At 42.1% G+C, this 24,195-nt stretch overlaps 1 protein-coding gene across 1 annotated transcript in view; it reads right to left on the bottom strand.

Annotated features, from left to right (window-relative positions):
* Positions 1-24,195, bottom strand: part of MYO1E (myosin IE) — a 244,103-nt gene that overhangs the window by 96,942 nt on the left and 122,966 nt on the right. Inside the window, exons 5-6 of the mRNA XM_033189918.1 lie at positions 8,054-8,141; positions 2,770-2,859 (exon numbers count right to left, since the gene is read on the bottom strand). Of these exons, the coding sequence (XP_033045809.1) occupies positions 2,770-2,859; positions 8,054-8,141 (178 nt within the window). The remainder of the gene's footprint in view (positions 1-2,769; positions 2,860-8,053; positions 8,142-24,195) is intronic.

The following is a 24,195-nucleotide window of genomic DNA, read 5'->3' as shown; positions in this document are numbered from 1 at the left end:
CTGTCTGTGTGTCTTAATCTGATGACCTTCTTCCTCCCGGCAAAAAACAAAAACGCCCAGCAGCACCAGGCAGAGAACCAGCAGCCATGGCTCTGCGGAACGTCAGTGGCACCTGAGAAAAGCTTGCTGAACAAGAGCTCCCGTGCTTCCTTTGGTGGCCGCTTTCACCACGCTTTCCTTTTGGCATGTCATAGAGGGAATAATTCAGTGCCTGTCCCCCTTCCTCATCAGCTGAGGGAAAATGAAACCAAACAGAACATCTGACCCAGGAAAGGCAGGTGTTGGACAGGCAAGCTCCCAAGTCCTCCTAGCAGCGGTGCTCAACCTTGGCTGCTCCTTAGAAACACCTGGGGAGCCTTTCGAACATGCTGTCAGTCCAGGCCACGCACATCAGACTCTCTAGGACCAGGGCCCAGAGCTGTGTGGTTTTCAAAAAGTCCCCAGCTGATTTTTATGTGTGGTCAAGGTTGAGAACCACTGCTCTAATAAAATAAAATGCATACTCATGGCTCATAATCATCACATAAAAGTTAAAATTTCTAACAAAAGGTTAACATATTTAGGACTGCTGTATAGCAGCCTTGGGGGGAAGGCAGGAAATTTTATAAAGGGAATAGAATGTTGTATTTGCATTTTGATAATGAAACGAAAAGAAGTTTCAACTCAACTCTTGGTAATGATTTATTTCCTAAGTTGGGTGCCGGATACATTGATGTTCATTGTATTATTTTTAAATCGTGTTTGAAATATTTCATAGTACATTCTTTAACTTGAAAAGATTTATAAGTGTTAAATATATACATTCTTATGCTTCATAATACCCGTGCACTTTTAAAAGTGAAATTACTCATAATTCTACCCTGATGCCACTTCTTCGTTCTCTTGCTAAATAATCACTGTCAGATGTCAAACTTGGATTTATATACCTCTTAGTTACATTTCATATAATGTGCACATTTAAAAAAAAACAGGAACATATTGTAAATATTGTTCTGTAATCTGTTTTTTTAAATTTAACAATATATTCTGAATATCTTTTAAAATAAGTAGTTATTTAAGCAGGAAACTTATGTAATTTATTCTAAATTTATGTAATTATTGTTGGGCAAAGATAATGAACGACTAAAATTTTAATAACAATTGCCCCAACACTCTCCTGGAAGAATGTATCAGTTCTCAACCAATAGCGTGTTTTCTTGATTATTATCAATCAACTTAATGTTTGCCCATTTGAGAGACAGAAAATGATATGTGGTTTTCATTTACATTTCTCTCATCCATGATGGTGAATAGTGAGAGAGAGAGTGTGTGTGTGTGTGTGTAGGTGAGTGTGTGAGTGTGTGTCTGAATTGTCTCTCCCCATCTTTCCATCGGGATTGTATAAAATTTTGCAATTAGGAAAATAATAAATGTTGAGTGTTTTTGTTATTTACAGAAATTGAAGTATCCTCCAAATATAATGAACAACTTATATTGCAAAAATCAATGAAAATATCAATTTAATTATTTTTTTCTGGTCTCCAAGGAATCCAAGACAGGGGAAAAAGTAAATAAAGAGTTAAATTTGGTCAAGTCCATTTTTACAAGATTTAGATTGAAAATTAAGAAAAAAGTTCAAGTGGAAAATTTAATTCCTCTTTCCTATTTTATTATCCGGCAAATTTCAAGATAACACAACTCAGGCATTGGGCCCAAATACGAGAGACAAACAAATGAGTAGTTTGAATAATATTGGAAAGCAAAGAAAGTAAGGGCAAGTCTAACAGAGAGAACCCACCAGGGAACTTGACAATTATTATATGAGCACATAGTAAAACTTATCTTGGAAATAGAAGCTTCTTTCCAAAATAGACAGTGGAAAAGAAAATTGTTTTTCTCCAAAATTCCCACTTATTTATTTTAAAATGTTCCAGAATCAGCCTCACAGATGGCTCCGTGAATGCTTTAGTGCCAGACATGATCTATGGTTGAAATAAGATGCAAAATCTATATAAATCAAGGTTACTGGGTAAACATCTGTTTCTCTGTAAATGTGGCTTTTGTTAAGGGGAACATACTCATATTCAGCCTTGCCAGCTTTCCTATTTACCCCCTCGGGAAACACTCAGACAGAAACGTGACTAAATAAGCATTCACAACAATGCATTTGGTTGATATTTTCATTACCAGTTAGGTAAGCCAGTCAAGAGGCAATCTGTGAGGCCAGGTCCAGTCACTTTGGGATGTCGTTAGGTTATATGACTAGGGCATAAGACAGATGCACAAAGCCAGAGGGCTGGGGTGGGCAGGCAGCTCGCTCTGAGGGACAGAGAGGAGGAAGTTTTTCTCCAAGGTGCCAGATCACCAACTCTTTGCACCCTTCAGAGTCTATGGACCAAGTTCTAAGAAGCAAAACCACTGCCAGTGGTTGATACTTGGGATACCCATCCACTCTAGTTATTTCTTGGTCTAGGAAAGAAAGTCTTTTCTCCAGGGCATGAAGACAACTCCTCCAAGGCCAAAGCTGCCACTTTCATCATTTATTTTCCTTAGTAAGGCAACTGATGTGGAAAATGATTTTCAAAATTATCTTGTTTGTATCCCCGGGGCACAAAAAAGGGTAAACTGCAGCATGGTGGCATGCTGCTATAGAAAATGAAGGAAAGACTGAAGAGGTGGCCTCCTGATGGCATGTGAAAACCTCCCATTGCCTGTGGGATACTGGACTTCAGTCAGAAACATCAGCATTATCAATCAAGTGACACTCTCTGAAACAGGGAAGAGACTTACAAATCGGCTGGAGTTGTTGTTCCGGACGGTCTTGGCGTTCCCGAAGGCCTCCAGCAGTGGGTTGGACTGCAGGATAATGTCCTTCACGTGCTGTCCCAGCAAACAGACTGGAGATTAGGAAGGTGTGAACACCTACCACACAGTATGCCAAACTTTCTCTAAGGAGCTGGTTTCTGAATGCATTAAGGCGAGGGGCCCCACATCCATGTGTCACTGCTGGGATTTCTGGAGGATTTATTCTTTCACCATGACAGACCTCAACCTGTTTGTGTATTTGGGTCTTCCAGTTCTCATGGCTTGATACAGGATCCCCAGGAGCCAGGGTGCCACTGTGAATCAGGAACTATTCATACAAACGTTCTCAGCTTGGTTTTCCAAAGTGATTGCTGCAGCTTCACCTTGCACTTGTGGGAGTGCCAGATATCACAGCAGGAAAAAAAGTGAAGTGGTACATGAAGGGGTGTCTCCTTGTTGTTCTGGCCAGGGTCTTTCTTCTCACTACCCCTTCCCAACTAGTCTACCCACCCATCTCATCCCACCTCCACCTGCTTCACTGCAAATTAAGGAAAATTAACCCACTTCTACCCCGCAAACAAGGTTATGGAAATAGAGCCTGGTATTTCTCAAACGTTAATATTCATGAATCACCCGGGGATCTTGTCAAAATGCAGATGTGGACTTAGTAAGGTTGGGGTAGGGCCCAAGAATCTGCATTTGCAGCCAGCTCCCTGGTGTTGCTGGTTTTGCCAGCATTGATACACACTTTGAGCAGCAAGGGTCAACAGTGGATTGTGTGAAACAAGTCCTGGCCTACTAGGGAGGAAGGATTTGTTTTTCAAACATCCCAGTTCTATGCAAAAGTGTGCAAAACACACCACAGACATGAGACAGCTCAACAGATAGAATTTGATGTTGGAGAAGTCTTTCAACAAGTGAGTCATTCCTTGTACTTCTAATTATTCACATGCTATGGTTAAACATGTTCCAGAAATAACAAGTCTTCTGGCTTGTGCTCTTTAGCTACTGACTAATTCCAAGCCAAGGGCTCTGTATCATTGTCCTCATAGGAAAACAGGAAGAGGAAAATCAACATTAACTGTCTGCAGTCTGGCTACCAGGTCGTAGGGGTGTAGCAAAGAGGAGTAAATTAATGCACTAACTACTGACTGACTACCTAACAGCCAAAGTGTTCTTCTGGCACCCTCCTGAACCTTCAGAAGAGAAACTGCCATGAGAAATGAGAACTCGGCTTTCACTGTGACTGGGGAATCATCCTTAGCAATGGCACCAAGGGCAATTCTGGGGGTGTTCCTTTCATGGGTCAGTTTCAAAGCCTAGAAACACACTCTCAACCTGCCTACTCTCTTTTAAAAACTCAGGGATTTATAAAACTCTGCTTTTCTTTGTACAGTCAATTTTGAGTTTGCGGCTCTTCATTAACTCTATCTTTTTTTTTTTGCTGGCCAGACATGCCTATACCACTTAACAACACTCAGCTTCTCTCAGGAAGAGAACAAAAGACAGAATCTTCTTCTATATTTTCCCTTTTTAAATTACAGACTTTAAAAATGAGAATCTTTATATATCCATCCATCCATCTATCCATTCATCCATCCATCCATCCATCCAGCCATCCATCCATCCATCCATCTATATGTATTCATCAACAATCAGTGATGTCCAACAGAATTCTGTGGCATGTGGCAGGCATATTAGGGAAAAGAGAAAGAGCAAACCAAAGTAAAAGAGCAGCTCATTGGCCGGGTACGGTGGCTCATGCCTGTAATCCCAGCACTTTGGGAAGCCAAGGCGGGCAGATCATGAGGTCAAGAGATCAAGACCATCCTGGCCAACATGGTGAAACCCCATCTCTACTGAAAATACAAAAATTAGCTGGGCATAGTGGCACATGCCTGTAGTCCCAGCTACTCAGGAGGCTGAGGCAGGAGAATGGCTTGAACCCAGGAGACAGAGGTTGCAGTGAGCTGAGATTGCACCACTACATTCCAGCCTAGCGATAGAGCAAGACTTTGTCTTAAAAAAAAAAAAAAAAAAAGAGCAGCCCATCTGTAAAACAGCATCCTGGATTCTTGTCTCCATGTTAACCCTCTCAGGATCCAGTACAATCACAGGAATAGAGAAAAGCAAGTGCAATCACAGGAATAGAGAAAAGCAAGTGCAATCACAGGAACAGAGAAAAGCAAGTGCAATCACAGGAAGAGAGAAAAGCAAGTGGACTGAACCACATGAACCCAGGTTCTAGAGCTGCCCTTACTGTCCAATATGGAAGCCATAAGCTACCCCAACTGAGATGTAACTGTAGAATACACACTGTATTTCAAAGACTTAGTACCAAAAAAATAAAATATCTCATTAATTTTGTTATATTGATTATATAATAAAATCTTTTTTTACATATTGGGTTAAATAATATTATTTTAAAAAGTAATTTCCTTTTCCTCTTTCTACTTCTTTTAACATGGCTACTAGAAAATTTAGAATTATACATATGGCTTGCTTCATCTTTCTACTGGACAGAGCTGCTCTCCATTTGCCTTTCATTCAGAGAAAGAGGCCACTTTAAGAACCCTTTACTCTGCAACCTTAGTTTGCTCTTTCTCTTTTCCCTGATATGCTCACTACACGCCACAAAATTCTGTTGGACATCACTGATCACTGATGAACAGATATGGATGGATGGATGGATGGATGGATGGATGGATGGATACATAAATACTCTCAGTTTTAAAGTCTGTAAGTAAAGAAAGGAAGAGATAGAGAAGATTCAGTCTTGGGTTCTCTCCCTGAGAGAAGCTGTTGTAAATGGTATAGGCACGTCTGGCCAGCAAACAAAAGATAGAAAAAGTTGATCCACAAACTCAAAGGAGGAATGTTTGGCTCTACCTTAAGCTTTCTGCTCTACCAGTACATGATAGAACACTATTTAATTAATAGATAGGGGCCAGATATGGTGGCTTACGCCTGTAATCCCAGCACTTTGGGAGGCCCAGGTGGGTGGACAGCTTGAGCTCAGGGGTTTGAGACCAGCCTGGGCAACGTGGTGAAACCCTGTCCCTACCAAAAATAAAAAAAATTAGCCAGGCATGGTGGTACACAGCTGTGGTCCCAGCTACTTGGGAGGTTGAGGTGGAAGGATTGCATAAGCCTAGGAGCAGGAGGCTGCAGTGAGCCGAGATCGCACCACTGCACTTCAGCCTAGGTGACAGAGTGAGACCCCATCTCAAAAAAAAAAAAAAAAAGAACCACAATAAAGAGAATTTTATGTGTCTTTTAAAAGTCTACAGCCAACCATGGCAATAACATTAAATAATTCTGATTTTAAAAACTAATCTTTGGAATGAATTCTGTCACCAGTGGTGCATAGTGGTGATGAGCGCCAAGCGTGGGCTGCCCCTTACGGACCTTAGCTCTCCATCACTATCTTCCATGGCTCTGGGGAGCAGGCTCTACTCATTCCTGCCAATGCTGATTTTTATTTTTTTTATTTTTTTATTTTTTTTTTGGAGACGGAGTCTCGCTCTGTCGCCCAGGCTGGAGTGCAGTGGCCGGATCTCAGCTCACTGCAAGCTCTGCCTCCTGGGTTCACGCCATTCTCCTGCCTCAGCCTCCCGAGTAGCTGGGACTACAGACACCCACCACCTCACCCGGCTAGTTTTTTGTATTTTTTTAGTAGGGACGGAGTTTCACCGGGTTAGCCAGGATGGTCTCGATCTCCTGACCTCGTGATCCGCCCGCCTCGGCCTCCCAAAGTGCTGGGATTACAGGCTTGAGCCACCGCGCCCGGCCTCCAATGCTGATTTTAATTTTCACCTCTTGAGTATCCTCATTCTCTGGATCTTTTCTCTTTCCTAACATTTCCTTTACACTCTTTAATCTCTCTTTTTTCCTTCTCTTTTTCCCCTTTCTCTATGTCCTTTAAAATTTTTATAAGTTTCTTGAATTGGTAAATGGTTCACATAGTTCAAACCATGCAAGTTTCTAAAGGGTATACAGGAAGGGTAGGCCCTTCTCCCAATCCCCCAGCTGCCCTCCCTCAAGACAACTGTTGTTGACAGTTTCTTGTGTATACTTCAAGGGATATGTGACACATATCCAAACAAATAGAAATATACACTCTCTTTTGATCCCTCAAATGGCAGCATATATTACACACAATGTTCTGAACCTTGCCTTTTATAATTAATGATATATGTTAGAGACCATTGTCTATCAGTACAATGAAGCCTCATTTTTATTGGTGTATAATGTTCTATTATATAATGAACCACAAATTATTTCACCAGTTGCCTAGTGATGAACACTTAAGTTATTTCCAGTCTTTTGCATTACCAAAATCGCCAGAAATAACTTTATACATGTATTATTGTGTATACATTTCAGCATCTCTAAAGAATAGATTCTTTTCAGAACTGCTGCATTGAATGGCAAATATGTATAAGTTTAATAGATTTTGCTGAAATGTCCTTCATTAAAATGTACTAGTTCATCTCCTACCAGCAATGTATGAGAAAAACTGCGTCCCTACTTCCTATCAATCAAGTGTTTAAAACATGGTAAGATTTTGGCCAATCTGATAGGCAAAAAATGGTTTTCTAATGTTTTAATTTGCATTTTTCTTGTTATCATGATGGTGAACATACTTTCATGTTTTGTGAGTAATTTATCTTTCCTTTTCTATGAGTTGTCTTTCATGTCCTTTGTTTATTTTCCTTTTGGGTTGCTGAACTTTTTATTGATTTCTAGGAGTTCATTATATATTAGGCACTTCTACCTTAAAATATGCTATTCCTTAATCCCAGCACTTTGGGAGTCTGAGGCGGGCAGATCATGAGGTCAGGAGTTCGAAACCATACTGGTCAACATACTGAAACCCCATCTCTACTAAGAATACAAAAATTAGCTGGGCGTGGTGGGGCACACCTGTAAGTCCAGCTACTCAGGAGGCTGAGGCAGGAGAATCGCTTGAACCCGGGAGGCAGAGGTTGTGGGGAGGTGAGATTGCGCCACTGCACCACTCCAGCCTGGGCAACAGAGCGAGACTCTGTCTCAAAAAAAAAAAAAAAAAAATATATATATATATACACACACACACACACACACACACGCACGCGCGTGCGCTATTCCTTTCCGTTCCAGATTTCGAGTTTCAGTTATAGAAGAACCAGTGTCTTTTCTGTGGAAGAAAAATTCTTTTCTAACAGCAAATAGAGCCTCTTACACTTCCCATAGCATAAGGTATCATAATGGGCCACTGCCCACTCACCTGGACTTTGGGGCCTCCTCCAGACACTCTGGAGATGTAGCTCATGATATATTTGGCAGCCACTGTTTTTCCAGCACCACTTTCACCACTAAAGAAAAACAGACAAAGTGCCCACCTGAGAAGTGGATTACAACCAGCTCCCTTCCTTGTCCCCCCATCACACAAAACAAAGTGCCCACCTGAGAAGTGGATTACAACCAGCTCCCTTCCTTGTCCCCCCATCACACAAAACAGACAAAGACAAAGACAAAAGAGGCAGAAAAGAATCCTTTTTTTTTTTTTTTAAGTGCAGTACCAGTAGAGAAAGGCAAGTTACAGCAGGATTAAGTCACCCATGTGAGTCGGATTAACATGGTGTGGATAATTACCACTGTGCACACCACTGACCATTAAGCATTTTACATGCCCAATAATGGGGGATATGATTAGGAAAATTATGGAGTATCACAAGGGTGGAATTCTGCATAGATTACAACTGACATGAAGACTGTAAACACAGGAAACAAGCATATGAAATCATGTTAAGTGAAATAAGTCATTCAAGTTATATATAAAACATGATTACAATTTTTTTTCTAAAGTACCTAAGAAAAAAAGACTGGAACTACCACAAAATGTTAACAAAGGCTTTGGTCAAGGCAGAGACTATGAGAAACTTGTTTTAATTCATTAGTTTTCAAACATTTTGTAATGCATATGCTATTTTTGTAATTTAAAAAAAGAAAAGAAAAAGTGGGCACTCTGAGGTTTCAAACCATGTGCCTTGAACTGATGCAAGCTTCCTTATTTTAGAAGTTCTAAAATTAATCCTTGAAGCAATGTTACACATCCTGAGTAACAAAGGCCACCTTCCGCTGGGTAGCCTTCCTGCACAGGGAGAGCCTTTTGTTAATAATATATAGTCTGCTCTTCAAAATCCCCATTCTTCCTTCAAAATCCCCCTGAATTGATAATGACCTCAATTCAAAACATGCTTAAGTCAGTCAGATTTTTCATCTTTCTACTGGTACCCTTTGTGTTACCAGGATAGAGATAAAGAACCCCATGTCATATAAAACGATCATGGCAGTTAGTATGAAAAATTCAGGCTGTTACAAGTTCATAGGACAATATTTTTGTTTGCTCTTTGCAATAAAAAATTTTAGGGTGCAGGGCAAATGTTCTGTGAATATCCAGCCCAAAGCAATTCTTATCAATTGCTGAGTTACCCAATAAAAGAGAAAACATTTGCTTAGGGAAAAACCAAGCAAGGCGATCCTCCCATTCCCAAAAGGAAACTGAAATTTGAAATAATTTTACATTTCAAAAAAAACAAAACAAACGAACAAAGAATTGAGCTGGCCATATAGCAAAACTCAGACCTTCACTGAATTTCCTTGAACTAATAATATGGTTTTAAAGAAATTATGGGGAGGTGGGAACCATCCTCTGTTCAGAGCTCATGACTTTCAAAAGTCTGAACCCATCTATGCAATTCACTCACCATCCTAGTGCTATGCTCCTGGCTTCATGGTCACATGAATAAGAAAACCAAACTGAAATTTCATAAGCTACAGTAGCAAGTAGAAAACCAGCAAGCCTGGGACAAGCTGTCACACTGCTTCCAGAGGACATGCTTACTCACAGTCAGTAAGTAGGTCTGGCAAATTCAACTCCATGGGGAAATTATATTTCAAATGGTTGACATACTCAGATGATGTATTTACTAGATCCAGGGTCAACACATGCACTCTCTCATTTGAATTACACATTTTGGCAACAATGAAACTCCATTTTATAAGTTGTAAACAATGTAAATATTCAAGAATATTGGAAAGTTCAAGATGACAATGGTACAACCACCCAATATAATACTGCAGTCATTTGAAATACTTACGAAGACTATGTAGCAACACAAAGATAATGCAGCTAAAGTTAAGTGGTAATGTGAAATACCTATAAACTATATTTATAACAAGTTTACAACTATGTGAAAATAACATATGGACAAAAACAAATCCACGAGGAAAAAGAAATATTCCTGACTTGTTAGGAGGCTGGTATAGGAATGGTTTTTTGTGGTTTTTTGAAATGGAGTCTCACTTTGTCGCCCAGGCTGGAGTGCAGTGCACCATCTCGGCTCACTGAGACCTCCACCTCCCAGGTTCAAATGATTCTCTTGCCCCAGCCTCCCAAGTATCTGGGATTATAGGTGTGCACCCCACGTCTAGCTAATTTTTAAATTTTTAGTAGAGACAGGGTTTCACCATGTTAGCCAGGCTGGTCCCAAACTCCTCACCCCAGGTGATCTGCCTGCCTTGGCCTCCCAAAGTGCTCGGATTACAGGCGTGAGCCGCGGCACCTGGCTCTTTTTTCTTTTGATGTGCTTTCTCATAATGCTTAATTTTTTTTTTAGATTTTTAGGCCCGGTGCAGTGTCTCATGCCTGTAATCCCAGCACTTTGGGAGGCCAAGGTGGACAGATCACTTGAGGTCAGGCGTTCGAGACCAACTTAGCCTGGCCAACATGGTGAATCCCCGTCTCTACTAAAAATACAAAAATCAGCTGGGCATGGTGGCAGGTGCCTGTAAGCCCAGCTACTCAGGAGGCTAAGGCAGGAGAATTTCTTGAACCCGGGAGGCAGAGGTTGCGGTGAGCCAAGATTGCGCCATTGCACTCCATCCTGGGCAACAAGAGTGAAACTCTGTCTCACCAAAAAAAAAAAAAAAAAATTGTTTTCAAAGATTTTTTGAAATTTGTGTCTTTCAGATTTTTTAAAACAGCTTTTCCAGAGAAAAAGGGAGGGATCACACCTCACAATGATAATCACCACTGATCAATTTCATTATATTATTATACAACTTCCTATATATCACCATGAGTATGTATATTTTCCTTAAGTTGACACTGTCACATTTAAGCTTCGTTAGAACAAGCTGGAAAAGAGTGAGCGCGAGCAAACCCTATTAGAATCAGAATATAAAATAATATTTATAAAGTGGAATTTATTAAATTTAAAAAAGAATTATAAAATAAAAGTACAGTAATCCTAATAATCCCCCCACTGTGTCTGGTTAATACTGTATTCAGACATGAAATATTTTATCTCTTTTGTTGGAAACAAAAGAAAGTAATAATAATGGAAAGTAGCTCTTTTCATACATTAAAATAAGTATACCATTTCCAAAAATAGGGCATCTGCATTCTCAGTAACTGTGATCTTTTCCAGAAGACTTAAAATAATTAGTTCTCACTAAACATTGATCGGAATTTTCATTACTTGGGTTCAATTTACAGACACTTAAGAAGAATTTTTATTGATCAGAGGTTGCTGATTTGGTCAAAATATGGTACCATAATGGAATGTTACAGAATGACTTGAAACTTACAGTATATACAACCATAATTATACTGGCCTATTTGGGATGAGAAAATACTGTTTCTTCTTGGGGACTAAAACCCAAGTTAAAAGTAAGTGAAGGTATCAGACAAAATAATATATCCCAAATTATTTACTTTACATCTCACAGCAGTTGTTGTAGGGCAACTTGCTTTGTTTATGCTTCCAGGCAGCTCTTCCTAATTTAACTGACTTCTAAAATGGATATGCACACACACACAAATACTCTAGAAATTATGAAAATATGCCAGTAGTTCCCACATCTGGCAGTCTATCAGAATCGTCAGAGTACTTTTTAATTGCCCATGTCTGGGCCTGTCTTCTGACCTGCTGGATCCCAGTCTCCAGGGACAGGGTCTAGGAATAGGAATTTCTAACAAACTCCCTAGTTCTTGTATAGCCAGCTGGGAATAAGCCAAGCAACTTTAAATCAAAGTCATAACAGACTTTATAGGAAATATTAATTCAAATAGGAAGTATTGTAGAGAGTGTGTCTGTGTGTGTCTGTGGGTCTGTGTACTAACTATAGAAATGGAAACATATGGTAAAATATCAACGAAATGGAAAGAATGTTCTGCGGAAAAAATGTCATTTACAATGGTATAATCCGAGGACCATAATTATTTTTCTGAGAAAGGTTATTCCTCACTTAAAAGTCAATAATATTTTCTATTCACTTCAACTTATTCAGCAAATGTAAAAATATTTCAGTTCCTTTTTCTCTTTTTCTTTTTATTTATTTATTTTTTTTGAGAAGGAGTCTTGCTCTGTCACCCAGGCTGGAGTGCAGTGGCACGATCTCAGCTCATTGCAAGCTCCACCTCCCAGGTTCACGCCATTCTCCTACCTCAGCCTCCCGAGTAGCTGGGACTACAGGCGCTCACTACCATGCCCGGCTAACTTTTTGTATTTTTAGTAGAGACCGCGTTTCACCGTATTAGCCAGGATGGTCTTGATCTCCTGACTTTGTGATCAGCCCGCCTCAGCCTCCCAAAGCGCTGGGATTACAGTCTTGAGCAACCGCACCCAGCTGTTCTTTTTTATTTTTATTTTTTGAGATATTCCATAAAATAAGCAGGATCAGCTGTTATCACCGTTGGAAGACTCACCAATGCACTCCCATCCCCTATTTCTGATCTCAAAATCTCTCTCCTGGTTGTTTCTGTACCACAGGAACTGGTGTTCCCTTGTAACTGGCTGAATCAATGTAATTGAAATGTCACTTTTCCAACTTTTTGTTTGTGGTCTAAAAAGGACAGACACTTAAAACAAAAATGATGCCTACTTTTGTTCACCCAACATGCATTGTCTAACACTCCCCTCTGCCCCAGTGTGTTAAAACGAAGGCTAGAATGAGATGTGGCTCCTGTCAGAAAAGAACTGTCACTCACTGTCTCACAGGGAAGTCAAGTATACAAAGGCTATTCATAACACAGTGGAGATGGGGGTATGGTTTTAGGGATTTGTGGGTGGCAGCTATCCCTGATGAGAAGATTCCTAAACAAAGTCACAACTAGTTACATCTCAACAAGGACAATCAAATTAGCCAGGTGGGCTGTGTGTGTGTATGTGTACTTGTGTGTACACATGATAGGGGTTGGGATGAAGCCTGAGCCATACATAAGAGGCAAAAATTCTGTGGGGTACATGTGAAGGGAATCATGGGTAAATAGAACTTGAGGAGACAGTGGCTCACCATCTGTAACCTCAGTAATTTGGGGGACCAAGGGAGTTGGAGAACCAGGCTTAGCAAACGGCAAGATCTCGTTTCTTAAAAAGAACAAAAACAAAACCAAAAAACACAAAAGAAACAATAATAATAATAAAACAAATAAAAACAAAAACAATTGGCTGGGTGAAGTGGCTCACACCCAGCACTTTGGAAGGCCAAGGCGGGTGGATCACCTGAGGTCAGGAGTTCAAGAGCAGCCTAGCCAACATGGTGAAACCCTGTTTCTACTAAAAATACAAAAAAAATTAGCCAGGCGTGGTGGCACCCGCCTATAGCCCCAGCTGCTCAAGAGGTCCGAGGCAGGAGAATCACTTGAACCTGGGGGGCAGGGGTTGCAGTGAGCTGAGACTGCACCACTGCACTCCAGCCTGGGTGACAGAACAAGACTCCATCTGAAAAATAAATAGATAAATAAAAATAAAAATTTTTAAATAAAAACAATTAAAAATAATTAGGTGGGTGTGGCAGTGTGCTCCTCTGTTTTTAGTTACTTGGGAGGCTGAGGTGGGAGGATCATTTGAGTCCGGGAGGTTGAGACTGCAGTGAGCTATTGTTGAGCTCCTGCACTCCAGTCTGGGTAACAAAGTGAGATCCTGTCTCTTAAAAAATAAAAATTAAAATTAAACAAATAAATAAATGATAGGGCTTGATTGTGAGGTGGGAAGCTGGGAGTGGAGCTGGAAGGCAGTGCAGAGATCCAAGACAGTGACCTTGGGTTCAGGTTTGGGGATGCACCAAGGGTTCTGGCCTGTGCCATTTCGTGCTACATTTTATACAGACTCTAGACTTCCATTTTCTCAAGGCAGCATACTGATGAATTTGCTTTTACCTATATAGAACAACTGATACATTATTTAGTTTTTCAAAATTGACACAATTTATTAATGTAAAAGTGAACCACTAACTGACTTCTGTAAATATGAAACCAGAATCACTTGCTCAAAATTAAAACCTTAAAAATAAATACAATGAAAATAAAAGAGCTATAGTGAAAATAATGCAAATACCCGTCAACGTAGAATTGATAAGTAAACGTATTTCTTAGCATTGTTCACTAAGAGGGCCTCGAAGCAATGGCACACTGGTGTCACTAAACACACGAAGCACCAGATGCTGGTCTCTGAATACCATTCTTCAATAAAAGGAACCAGGGCTGCTCGGGGAAATGGCCAATGCCAGGGCTGCAGCAGGGAAAATTCAAGCTGGGCGTGAAACATATAACTGTGCCAAAAGGTAAGGAAATGTACAGTGACTGGTGTGCACATGTCAAGCATAGAAGAGCCAGCTGGAAGGGGTTCCCATGACCAAATCAAAATAAGTAATGATAATAATGGATTATGATCCTTTGAATAAAATAGGAAGCCATAATTCCATACTGCCATAAGAAAGTAAACGAGTCAATCAATAAATAGGAGAGAAGGGAAAGATCTTCCTCACAGTGGAATACCAACTAATAAATGTAGAAGGAATGATGGAAATAGATCGTCACCATTTGGCAGCCATCATACAGGTGACCAGGAGTCATTAATGGATGTTAAGGCTGGTAGGTGGAGGTTTGATGTGGAGCAGGATGTTGTCATAATCTCAGAATATATCCCCACAAAAATACACATCCTAAAAGAGAATACAGTGAATTTAATGAGAAGAAACTTAGCAGATGCCTATGGAACCAGGTGATCAAGAGCACTGCATTGTTTCTATGGTAGTCCAGCCTAGAAAGCATGACCTGAGCCTGGTCACGAGGAAATGGGCAGACTCAGCCTGAGGTCATCCTACAAAATTTAATGCCTGAACTCTTTAGAGCTGTAAAGGACAAAAAACATGGCAAACACAGAGAACAAGATAGAAAAGTCAGAGAGGCCCACAGAAAAGCAAGAAGATGCATGTGGCTTCAGAGGGGCCAACAGAGTCGGGATCAACTGTGTCAATGTGTTGGGGAGATAAACAAGACAATAGGGATTCCCACTGGGCTTATTTAATTAGACACTGCTTTTTTTTTTTTTTTTTTTTTCAAATATAGAGATATATAGTATTGAACACAACTCTTATTTCAAAAGGTATAACCCAAGGATGAAAAATAAAGGGATAGTTTTTTAAAAACCAATTTTTGTAATTCTAGAGTTATAAAAGATGAACACAGCTGTTCATCTATTGAAATATAGTCCAAACGATGAGAAACAACATCAATTCCAAAGGAGGCTTGAAAGGAACACACTGAAATATTGTGGCTATGATAATTGTAGGTAGGATACGTTCATTGTGTGTATCATGCATGTCAGAGACTTGTTATATGTGCTTTACATGTATAAATCACTTGGTCTGCATAAGAGCCCTGTGAGGTAGGTGCTTTTATCATCTCCATTATTTGAAGTGAGAAAAGGTAGACAACTTGCTGAAGGACACTCAGCTAGTGAGTGGCAGAGCTAGAAAAGGAGGTGAGAAAGGCTGTGTCGGGGGCCAGAGCTCTACTGCTCAGAGCAAGGTAAACCTTGAAGATTCTCATATGGGTAGACTAGTCAATCAAAATCCACAATGTTTCCCAAAGTAACCCCATGAATAGCACAGTTTATAGTATTAGCAAACTTTTAGCTACTCCTGAGTCTTTACTGATACACACCCATTTAAGCAAGCCTTCTGCCAACAACATTTATTATCTCACACAGAGTTGGAACTAACAAATAATAAACAGCCTACATCACTGTGATCACAAGACAAAATAATTCTGCGAGAATGAGAAACCACATCAAAGAAGGTCCTGGACAGCCTTTTCCAATGACTCAATTCACAGACTCCCCTTCCTGGCAGCGCTACTAGATCTGGAACAGAAACAAGTCGGAGGTGAAGCACATCTGGAAGGTTCCAGGGCTATGGAGAGAGGGGTCCTCTGTCCAACTTTAGAATTTCGCTAAAAAACTAATTCTCAAATACATGCCATGGCTAATGGTATAAGAGACAAAAACAAACAGCCATGCTGAAACCACTGGGTAAATAAGACAAATTCATTCTTTAACAGATTGAGGAAAGTGTGAATAAGACCAACAGCTGTTATTTCTTCCCAACCCCAGACAAATATCTAGTTAACTGGTGTTGTCAAGCAAACAAAATTTTCACCTAGTCTGCCAAGAACATGGATGGCCCCATGGCAATGCTCATCTTGGCCCAGCCTGATGCAGTCAGAAGAACCCAATGCTGAGTAGAAAGACCAAGTTTGAGTCCCAGCTCAGCTACTTCCCAGCTCTGAAATTCCTTTTAATGTTACTAGCAGATCTTTTACATCACTCTTTAAGAGTTAAAAAAATTTTTCCGGCCGGGCGCGGTGGCTCAAGCCTGTAATCCCAGCACTTTGGGAGGCCGAGACAGGCGGATCACGAGGTCAAGAGATCGAGACCATCCTGGCTAATATGGTGAAACCCTGTCTCTACTTAAAAATACAAAAAACTAGCCGGGCGACGAGGCGGGCGCCTGTAGTCCCAGCTACTCGGGAGGCTGAGGCAGGAGAATGGCGTAAACCCGGGAGGCGGAGCTTGCAGTGAGCTGAGATCCGGCCACTGCACTCCAGCCTGGGTGGCAGAGCAAGACTCCTCTCAAAAAAAAAAAAAAAAAAAAAAATTTCCATGTATATTTCCTCATTACACTTTCTTTACATTCCTTTAAGGTATGAATTCCCATTTTATAGATGAAGTAACTGAGGCTTGCATAGGTCACACGCCTTAGACAGAAAGAACAGAATCTACCTTATGACTCACCCCACAGATCTTTCCACTGCACCTCATGACTGAAAGTGGTAATGGATTATTAACCAGTTAACCTAACACCTGCTGGCTCAAAGCAGCAGAGAAAAGTATAAAGACCGCCATACTGGAGGCAGACAGCCCTGGCTGGGAGCACAATTTCGTCACATTTCAAATGCAAGATTTTAACAGTTTCATTACCTCTTTGAGACTCAGTTTCTTGATCTGCAAATGTGGGGGATAGCAACACCTAGTGTGCCAGGCTGACGTAAAGATGAAAAATTATATAATTAAAAGGACGCAAAGAAAGTACTCAAAAAGAGTTGCTGTTATGATTATGGGTAATATATTAATTAGGCAGCCCTCCTGAATAGCACTCCTTAGCTGATGATAAAAGAATTTTAGCTACCAGACTAGAATGTAAGATTTGCAGAAGGCTTGGGAAAGAGGGTCAGTCTGGGCCTTTGCTCTTCAAATTTACAGCCAGCGGCAGCCCCAGGCAACCCTATCATAGTTAGAGGTATGGGCTGACAGGGCCTCCCAAAGCCAGGCCAGGGGGATGGCGAGCTCAAAGGCCGGTGCTGCTGGGATAAACAAGAAATTGGGTGGACCCACGGCAACTCAGGAGAGCCCTGAAAAGAGTCCCCATGCTAATAATAAAAGGTTGCTGAAATACATCAAAGGCAGGAAGATAGCTTGAGAATCCGGAGACACCTGATGGTGCCATGGCAAAGAGCACAGGATACCCAAGAGCCAAATATTAAAGGCACTGGGAATTTTTCCCTTTTATCTTTACTACTGCAAAAATGCCGTATTTCAAATCTAAAATATATGTTGAAGCACACGAGTCAGAAATCTCAGCTCGTGATGACTACTATCTCCTTTTCCTGTATGAAAATTCTCTTACTCAATCAGTCAGCAAATCCCACTGATGTACCTTCAAAATATCTCTCATGTCTTTATTTATTCTTTAAAAAAGTATTTATTTAGCTCCTACGCAGGATGCACCCGACAAAGACTTTGCAAACTGGTACTGGATATATTTAGGACAGATGGTCTACTGACCAGAAAATAACTGTGTCAGGATATTTCAAATAAAAAAAGTAGAAACAGCACCAAATGGGATGCTTTCCAATTGACATCATATTTTTTAAACAGCCTAAGACGCAAGAGCCGATTTAGGCCAAAAGTGATAAGAATTCACTTTTGATGGCAGCCATAAAAATGCCACATACATGTTCTCCAAGGCACAGTGATTCTCCATGGGTCAGTTGGCAAGGGCTTCAGAAATGTGAAGTGTGTGGCCAGAGGGCCACACTGCCAAGATCTTGTCTGGTGATGTAGAGATGGTATAGATCATGGACAAAGCTTGCCAGTTCTTCCTTTACCACATCATGACCATTTTGTTAAACAGATTTGCAGAGATGTCTCTGACATCCAAAGGTATCACATATGTGGTTCTAATGCACAAATCCAAATTCTGGGTTTTGGAGAACAGATTCATGAGCTAAGCAGACATGGGTGGCTCATTTACTGGGCTCACAGGTACCCACCAAGCCTTCAGGGGTTCACTATCATTCCTTTTTTTCATTTTTCATTTTTTTTTTTTTTGAGATGGAGTCTTGCTCTGTTGTCCAGGCTGGAGTGCAGTGGTGCCATCTTGGCTCACTGCAACCTCCACCTTCTGGGTTCAACTGATTCTCCTGCCTCAGTTTTCCGAGTAGCTGGGATTACAGGTGCCTGCCACCATGCCCAGGTAATCTTTATATTTTTAGTAGAGATGGGCTTTCACCATATTGGCCAGGCTGGTCTCGCACTCCTGACCTCAGGTGATCTGCCCACCTGCTGGGATTACAGGAGTGAGCCACTGCGCCCAGCCACACTATCATTCTTAATGATGCTAATGTAGCTATTGCTGCTGCATTTTTCTGTTAGCACTGCCCAGAGTCTACCTCTACTTGCCCATTCTTTTGTTTCTTTACAGGTTTATTGAAAGTCATACGTTGGCTTCCTCTTTGCCTTTCTAATTCAGGTCAGGCCCTCACTGCTGCGCTAGATTTCCATATTCCCTCAACATCCCATCTCTTTTCTACCAATAGCCTTATCTTTTTGAACCAGGCATCAATGCTATAATTTCTCTGCTCAGAGACCTGCTAGAAAATAGAAATAGGCCATACAGAACCATGAAAAGAAGGGGAAGACTGAGCTCTGGCCCCCAAACATATCCACTGGATAACAAGTCAGGTAAAATACAGAAATTGCCCAGGTATGCCATTTGGTATATAAATGCGTCTTTACCTCTTGGTAAGAAATCAAAGCTAATGTGTCAATAAGCTCATGTTCTTCTATTAACTCAGTCTGTGTGTCATTTATCCTCCAGTTGATGACAAGCCCAATCATCATCCTCCTGAGTACGCAGAGAGCATCACGGCCAACAATGTACAAAGGGTTAGTTTTAAAAAGCACCTGGGTCCAGCCTGGGCAACATAAGGAGACTCCATCTCTACAAAAAATTAAAAAATTAGCCAGGCATTATGGTGTGCATCTGCAGTCCCAGCTACTCGGGAGGCTGAGGTGGGAGATCGCTTGAGCCTGAGAGGCGGAGGTTGCGGTGTGTTGAAATTGTGCCACTGCAGTCCAGCCTAGGTGACAGAGCAAGATTCTGTTGCAAAAACAAAAATAAAAAGGCACCTGTATTTGCGGGGGACAGAGTGGGAGACTTTAATCCTAGGAGCTCAAGTCCAGTGGTAACTAACCTGTCCTGATCTCTGTCCGATGGTGTATGGTAGCTATTGTATCTCCATTAAAATACAGGAAATTTGAGACCTAGAGAGACATCACTGCTAATAGGTATAAAGAAAGTGCATAAGGTTTGAAGTCAGACAGGGCTAAATTCAAATGGAGGCTCTGCCATCTACTAGTTTTGGATCTTGGAATTCTCTTAAGCCTCATTTTCTAGATGAAGTTTCAAAAAACAATGCCAGCACAGTGGTAAGGATGAAAAGAGACAACCTATATGAAAGCAACCAGCAGAGGGCAGGCAGTCAGGAAGTCTATCTTGCGGGCCCAATGGTGCTAACAGCAAGGGGTGACCAAAATCAGGATTTCAAGAGCCTTAACCCTGGCTTTATTTAAGCAGAGTGAGCTGAGGGAGCTTGAAAAAAGATATTAATGCTCCAAGGCCACCACAGATCAGTTGAAACAGAATCTCTGGAGGTGGAGCCTACATATATGTACAGCCAATGAACCAGTAAGGCAATTCAGGAATCAGAAATACTTATCTCTAGAAAGTTAAATTGGTGAACCTAGGCCAGGCATGGCGGCTCACGCCTGCAATCAGAGCACTTTGCGAGGCTGAGGCAGGCAGATCACTTGAGGTCAGGGGTTCAAGACCAGCCTGGCCAACACAGCGAAACCCTGTCTATACTAAAAATACAAAAAAAAAAAAAAAAATTAGCCAGGTGTCATGGCACATCCCTGTAATCCCAGCTACTCAGAAGGCTGAGGCAGGAGAATCGCTTGAACCCAGGAAGCAGAGGTTATGGTGAGCTAAGAGTGTGCCACTGCACTCCAGCCTGGGTGACAGAGTGAGATTCCATCTCAAACAAACAAACAAACAAACAAAAATTAGTAAACACAAGGCATGGTAGATAAAATTAGCATCTATAGGCCAGGTGCAGTGGCTCAGGTCTGTAATCCCAGCATTTTGGGCAGCCAAGGCAGGCAGATCACTTGAGGTCTGGAACTCAAAACCAGCCTGGCGAACATGGTGAAACCCTGTCTCTACTAAAAATACAAAAAAATTAGCCAGGCGTGGTGGTGGGCACCTGCAGTCCCAGCTATTTGGGAGGCTGAGGCAGGAGAATCTCTTGAACCCAAGGGACGGAGGTTGCAGTGAGCCAAGATCACACTATTGCACTCCAGCCTGAGGCTCCATCTCAAAAAAAAAAAAAAAAAAAAATCAGCATCTATAGAAGCCACTCTCCCTGATTTGTCTGCCATGGGCTGAGGAGGAAGGCATAAGAAATATCCAAGGTCAACCCCAGGTGTTTATTCCTGACTAGAAGTTAGCCTAATAGATGTCAGGGCTTGGCAGGAGAGATTGTAGGTTAACAAAACGGGGTTGACCTACAGCAGAGTCAGGACAGGAAAGTAAACAGCAGAGATAAGATGTTTTCTCCAAGTAAAAGGACTGTTCTGCAGACTAGAGCAACACCCTTAGTTCATGTGTTCACATCTCCAGATACAGGAGAGTGCTGCGAGCCAATATTAGTGAATATGATCATCTGTTGGCTCAGAATTCACCCCTCTATCCAGCCTTCTTTTGGTAATCTAGCTCCCCTCATGGACTGTATACCAGGGCACATAATCAGCTGTCCACAGGCAGAATTCTCCCTATGAAATAATGAATTGGGGTCTGATTCACACTTCCTTGTGAAAGTTTGCTTGGCGACTCAGTCTACCCAAGGCTGCTCAACTCCAGCTGTTTTGATAAATCAAGCTGGTAGATGGACCTAGGCTTCCATGGAGCCCTGGGCTTGAGAAAGCAGGGTGTCTCCTTCCTTGATTTATTTCTTTTAAAATCCAATTTGTGGTCAGGCGCAGTGGCTCACACCTATAATCCCAGCACTTTGGGAGGCTGAGGCAGGCAGATCATGAGGTCAAGAAATCAAGACCATCCTGGCCAACACGGTGAAACCCCGTCTCTACTAAAAATACAAAAAAAAAAAAATTAGCTGGGTGTGGTGGCGGGCACCTATAGTCCCAGCAACTCAGGAGGCTGAGGCAGGAAAATCGCTTGAACCCAGGAGGCAGAGGTTGCAGTGAGCCGAGATCACATTATTGCACTCCAGCCCGGCAACAGAGCAAGACTTAGTTTCAAAAAAAAAAAAAAAATCCGATTTGTTACACTCATTTCTAGTCTCGAAATGGTTAGGTGCCAGTCCATCCTGTCACCGTATCCACTGCATTAGAAAACATGAGTAAGACTGAGAGGAAACTGGAAACACCGCCTTTATGGGTTGCATTATGCCACCTAAAGTGTCATTTAGACAAAGTCACACCAGGGAAATTGGGAGGTGGAAGTCTAAAACACCACCATAGAAATTAGGTCATCTTTCATTTTTTATTTCCGAATTAAATGACACTAAAGATTCCTAGTCTTTCCAGCCATGCCAGAATCCCTTAGCACGAGGACCGGGCTTCTCTTCCAGCCTCCAGGAAAATGGTTTTTTTTGTTTGTTTGTTTTCTGCTCACAAATGCATTTTAAAAGGCACCATTCGCCGGGCGCAGTGGCTCACGCCTGTAATCTCAGCACTTTGGGAGGCCGAGGCGGGTGGATCACGAGGTCAGGAGATCGAGACCATCCTGGCCAACATGGTGAAACCCCGTCTCTACTAAAAATACAAAAAAAAAAAAAATTAGCTGGGTGTGGTGGCGGGCACCTATAGTCCAGCAACTCAGGAGGCTGAGGCAGGAAAATCGCTTGAACCCAGGAGGCAGAGGTTGCAGTGAGCCGAGATCACATTATTGCACTCCAGCCCGGCAACAGAGCAAGACTTAGTTTCAAAAAAAAAAAAAAAATCCGATTTGTTACACTCATTCTAGTCTCGAAATGGTTAGGTGCCAGTCCATCCTGTCACCGTATCCACTGCATTAGAAAACATGAGTAAGACTGAGAGGAAACTGGAAACACCGCTTTATGGGTTGCATTATGCCACCTAAAGTGTCATTTAGACAAAGTCACACCAGGGAAATTGGGAGGTGGAAGTCTAAAACACCACCATAGAAATTAGGTCATCTTTCATTTTTTATTTCCGAATTAAATGACACTAAAGATTCCTAGTCTTTCCAGCCATGCCAGAATCCCTTAGCACGAGGACCGGGCTTCTCTTCCAGCCTCCAGGAAAATGGTTTTTTTTGTTTGTTTGTTTTCTGCTCACAAATGCATTTTAAAAGGCACCATTCGCCGGGCGCAGTGGCTCACGCCTGTAATCTCAGCACTTTGGGAGGCCGAGGCGGGTGGATCACGAGGTCAGGAGATCGAGACCATCCTGGCCAACATGGTGAAACCCCGTCTCTACTAAAAATACAAAAAAATTAGCCGAGCTTGGTGGCGGGCGCCTGTAGTCCCAGCTACTCGGGAGGCTGAGGCAGGAGAATGGCATGAACCCAGCAGGCAGAGCTCGCAGTGAGCAGAGATTGCGCCACTGCACTCCGGCCTGGGCGACAGAGCAAGATGCCGTCTCAAAAAAAAAAAAAAAAAAAAAAAAAAAAAAAGGCACCATTCATCTCAGCCCCTAACAGATGGAGCACCTGCCCCATCCAGTGTCAGGGGCTACAAACTTGGCCTTTCCACCCAGAACAGGATTTCCCTGCCTTTCCTCCTCTCCAACATTATTTGGAAGGAAGAGTTCCAAAACCAGAACCACCTCAAAGGTCATCTGGTCATTCAGTTCCTTCACAGGTGAAAAAGTCAAGGCCCAGACAGGTGTGAGATGTGCTGCCCAGGGTCAGATGAGCATGAAGGATGGCATGCCAGAGGTTTCCAATTTGCTTTCTCAAAGCAGACAAACCACAGCCCTGGTGCGGACGAGAATGAACTCAAGGGCTCAGGCCTTTGCCTTCAGTGACTGGGCGGTGATGTCTATGTCCCTGGAGCGTCCTACCTAAGGAGTGCTTTTGCTTGCTTGGGGGCTTTGGCCATAGGACAGTCTGATGATGTGATTTATGTTGGGGGCTTTGGGACATACCATCACAATTCTGACCTCCAACTGGAAACTAAAGGCATTGGCACAAGCCTTCGAGAGCAGCTGGAAACTGAAGGCGGGCCAGGCAGGCAGTGCGTTATTGAGCCCAAACATCAGAGGCTCAGGTGATGTTCTCCGGTTGGCAATACTGTGAGTATTGTCACACCTCATACCAGTAGGAGGTAGCACCGTCCATGACTCCAAAGGGAGAGGAAAACCAGAAGCTCCACCTCTGGACCCTCCCAGACCTCACCCTCAGCCTCTCTTCTTTTGTCTGGCTCTAATTTGTATCCTTTTGCCAGAATAAAACTGTAATTCTAAGTGTAGGGCTTTTCTGAGTTTTGTGAGTTTTTCTAGTGAATTATTGAACCTGCGGGGTGGGGAGGGAGGGCAGTGGGAACCCGTGAATTGACAAGGGTGGCCTGGGAAGCCCTGAACATGTAGCTGATGTCTGCAGGGAGGGCAGTCTACTGGAGGCCTGTGCCCTTAACATGAAGTTTGGTCCAACTCCAGGTAGCTCCTAAATGAAAGCACAGCCACTGCAACATAA

The sequence above is a fragment of the Trachypithecus francoisi genome, unplaced genomic scaffold (assembly GCF_009764315.1).
Source record: "Trachypithecus francoisi isolate TF-2019V2 unplaced genomic scaffold, Tfra_2.0 Lachesis_group3, whole genome shotgun sequence".
Taxonomy (NCBI): Eukaryota; Metazoa; Chordata; class Mammalia; order Primates; family Cercopithecidae; genus Trachypithecus; species Trachypithecus francoisi.
This window is presented reverse-complemented; position numbering and strand designations above follow the sequence as displayed.